A 2,130-nucleotide genomic window follows, 5' to 3' on the forward strand; every position below is an offset into this window, starting at 1 on the left:
TGTGTGTACGCTCTCTCTTTTTGTACATGCACTTACACATACAGTACACACAACGTTGCCCTACAACCCCCGCCCCCAGGACTCGCGAGCGCACTACCCCTCTGTAGGCCACTACACCCCCGAGCGCAGCGACAAGCTGCAGCACCCCGCAGCGCCGGCAGTAGCAATCACGCACAAGCACCCGCCGCCAGAGAGCTACGAGAAGAGGCCAGCGCCTGGTGCGGGGCGCAGGGTTGTGCATGTACTGTAAATACATGCGGCCATGTGCGTGTGCACGCGTTGTCTGCTTCGGGGTGTTTGCAGGCTTAAAGGAGGGGGGTTGCCAAGGCGTGCAGCAGGCATTAGGGGCGACTGGCTGCAGTGCTGCGCCCAGACCTGAGGCATACTGTACTTGCGCAACCAAAGCAACGCCCCCTTGGCCACACCCACATGCCCCCCACTCAACCCCTCACTCAACCCCTTGCCGACCAGGGGAGTACAGCGGCGCGCCGGGGTACCGCTCAAAGAGCCCACTGCTAGTGACCCTCAAGTTCCGCCGCCCCCCGCCCGCCAGCCAGCGCCCCGAGAGCGGCCACGCGGTGCCGGGCCCCGGGCAGTACCCCCTCCGCTGCAGCCTGGGGGGGCCGGCCTACAGCATGGGGCGGCGGCTGCGGCGGCAGGGCGGCGGGGGCAGCGGCGGCGGCGCGCGTGGCGCAGACGGCGCGCCGGGGCCTGGTGCGCGGCGGGGCTCAGGGGCGCTTGGGTGGGGTAGGGGTGTGCAAAGGACCCACAGGTCTCAGGCTGCTGCTCCTGGCGACGCTCGTGAAGGCGCGCGACACAGGGGCAGCAGGCCGCGGCGCTGCTTATCTAGAAGGCGGCCCCGCGTTGCGCAAACTAAAGTCGAACCACCACCGCCGCGCCGGCCCTATACCGGCCCACCCCTGGCAGGCGACTACGAGATCTGGGACACCACTATTGGCCTCGCGGGGCGGCTTGCCAAGAGCCAATGAGCAGCTTCTGCGCTGGCGAGCCGGCGCCCTGCAAGCCCAAGCGCAGATTGCGAAGCCGGACGGAGCCGCCAAAGGCAAGCACTGTGGCAAAGCGGCTGCCTTGCCACAAGCCCGACTTGTGTTTGCGTGGCGAGTGCGGCTGTGGGGCGGGCGGCTGCGCTCATGTCCTGTAAAATCTTCTCTCTGGCGATCGGTCACGCAACGCCGCGACGGGTCGGCTCGCGCTGCTGCTGACCAGGCATCGGTCGGTGGCTCTCTGGATTACTCTCTTGGGGCCCGCGGGGCGGGCAGGCGCGCACGCGCCATGGCGACGGGGCGTTGGCCCCGGGGGGTCGGTCGAGCATTGGGAATTTCGGCGGAATCACAGCGAGAAAAAAGGCACGTACAATAATCGGTGTCAATGGGGGGTCAGGCGGGGGTGTGTGCGTTTCAGCACTAGAAGCACAGGGTCACGGGGCATGCGGTGACAAAGGGGGCGCAACGGGGCGGCCGTAGCGACGAGCGGCGCATGCACAAAAGCAGGGCGCACGGCCGCGGCTCGCGGCAGGGCACCCCCCCAACAAAACACCAAAACACACGCGCGGCCGCTCGGGCGCGCGGCGGCGGCGGGGCGCGGCGGGCGGACCGAATGCAGGGCCCGACGCGGCCGTACCGCCGCACGGGCCGGAACACAGGGCACAAAGGCGGCGCTGCCCAGCAGCCGGCCGCTCGTGGTGCCGGGGCGCTGCAACCGCCTCAGTGGGCGGGGGGCGCTGCCCCTTCGGGGTCGGCCCGCCTAGCTGCCGCACATCAGGCACGCCTGGGGTGGGAAGAGGGGGGGGGGGGGCGCGACATACGGTGAGGCGCCATCTGCAGGCATCGCCCACAAACCTTGCTGCGGCAACCTCGCGCCCTCCAATAGCGGCGCTCAACCCAGCTTGCCCCAGGCAACCACAAGCCAAGCGGCCGCATCAGTGCACTCGCCCCTCCTGTGCACCTCAAGTCTTACTGTGGCACCCCTCAAGCAAGATCACCACATCACGCCGAACCAGATCACTCACGTCCTTGTTCTCGAGCGAGCACACCATGGCCGCCAGCTGCGCCTCGCGCCGCATCATGTCGTCATCCTCCCCCGCCGACGACGACGCCGACGACGCCGCCT

General features: G+C 68.7%; 1 protein-coding gene across 1 annotated transcript in view; it reads left to right on the forward strand.

Moving 5' to 3' along the window:
- The window catches only part of MNEG_13253 (hypothetical protein), a gene marked incomplete at both ends in the record, with an annotated part of 2,320 nt that extends 1,331 nt beyond the window's left edge, over positions 1–989 (forward strand). Inside the window, 3 exons of the mRNA XM_014038275.1 lie at positions 108–218; positions 472–714; positions 928–989. Coding sequence (XP_013893729.1) covers positions 108–218; positions 472–714; positions 928–989 — 416 coding nt within the window. The remainder of the gene's footprint in view (positions 1–107; positions 219–471; positions 715–927) is intronic.
- Between the last annotated feature and the right edge of the window lie 1,141 nt (positions 990–2,130).

This window comes from Monoraphidium neglectum, assembly GCF_000611645.1.
Source record: "Monoraphidium neglectum strain SAG 48.87 unplaced genomic scaffold scaffold03717, whole genome shotgun sequence".
In the NCBI taxonomy this organism is placed as follows: Eukaryota; Viridiplantae; Chlorophyta; class Chlorophyceae; order Sphaeropleales; family Selenastraceae; genus Monoraphidium; species Monoraphidium neglectum.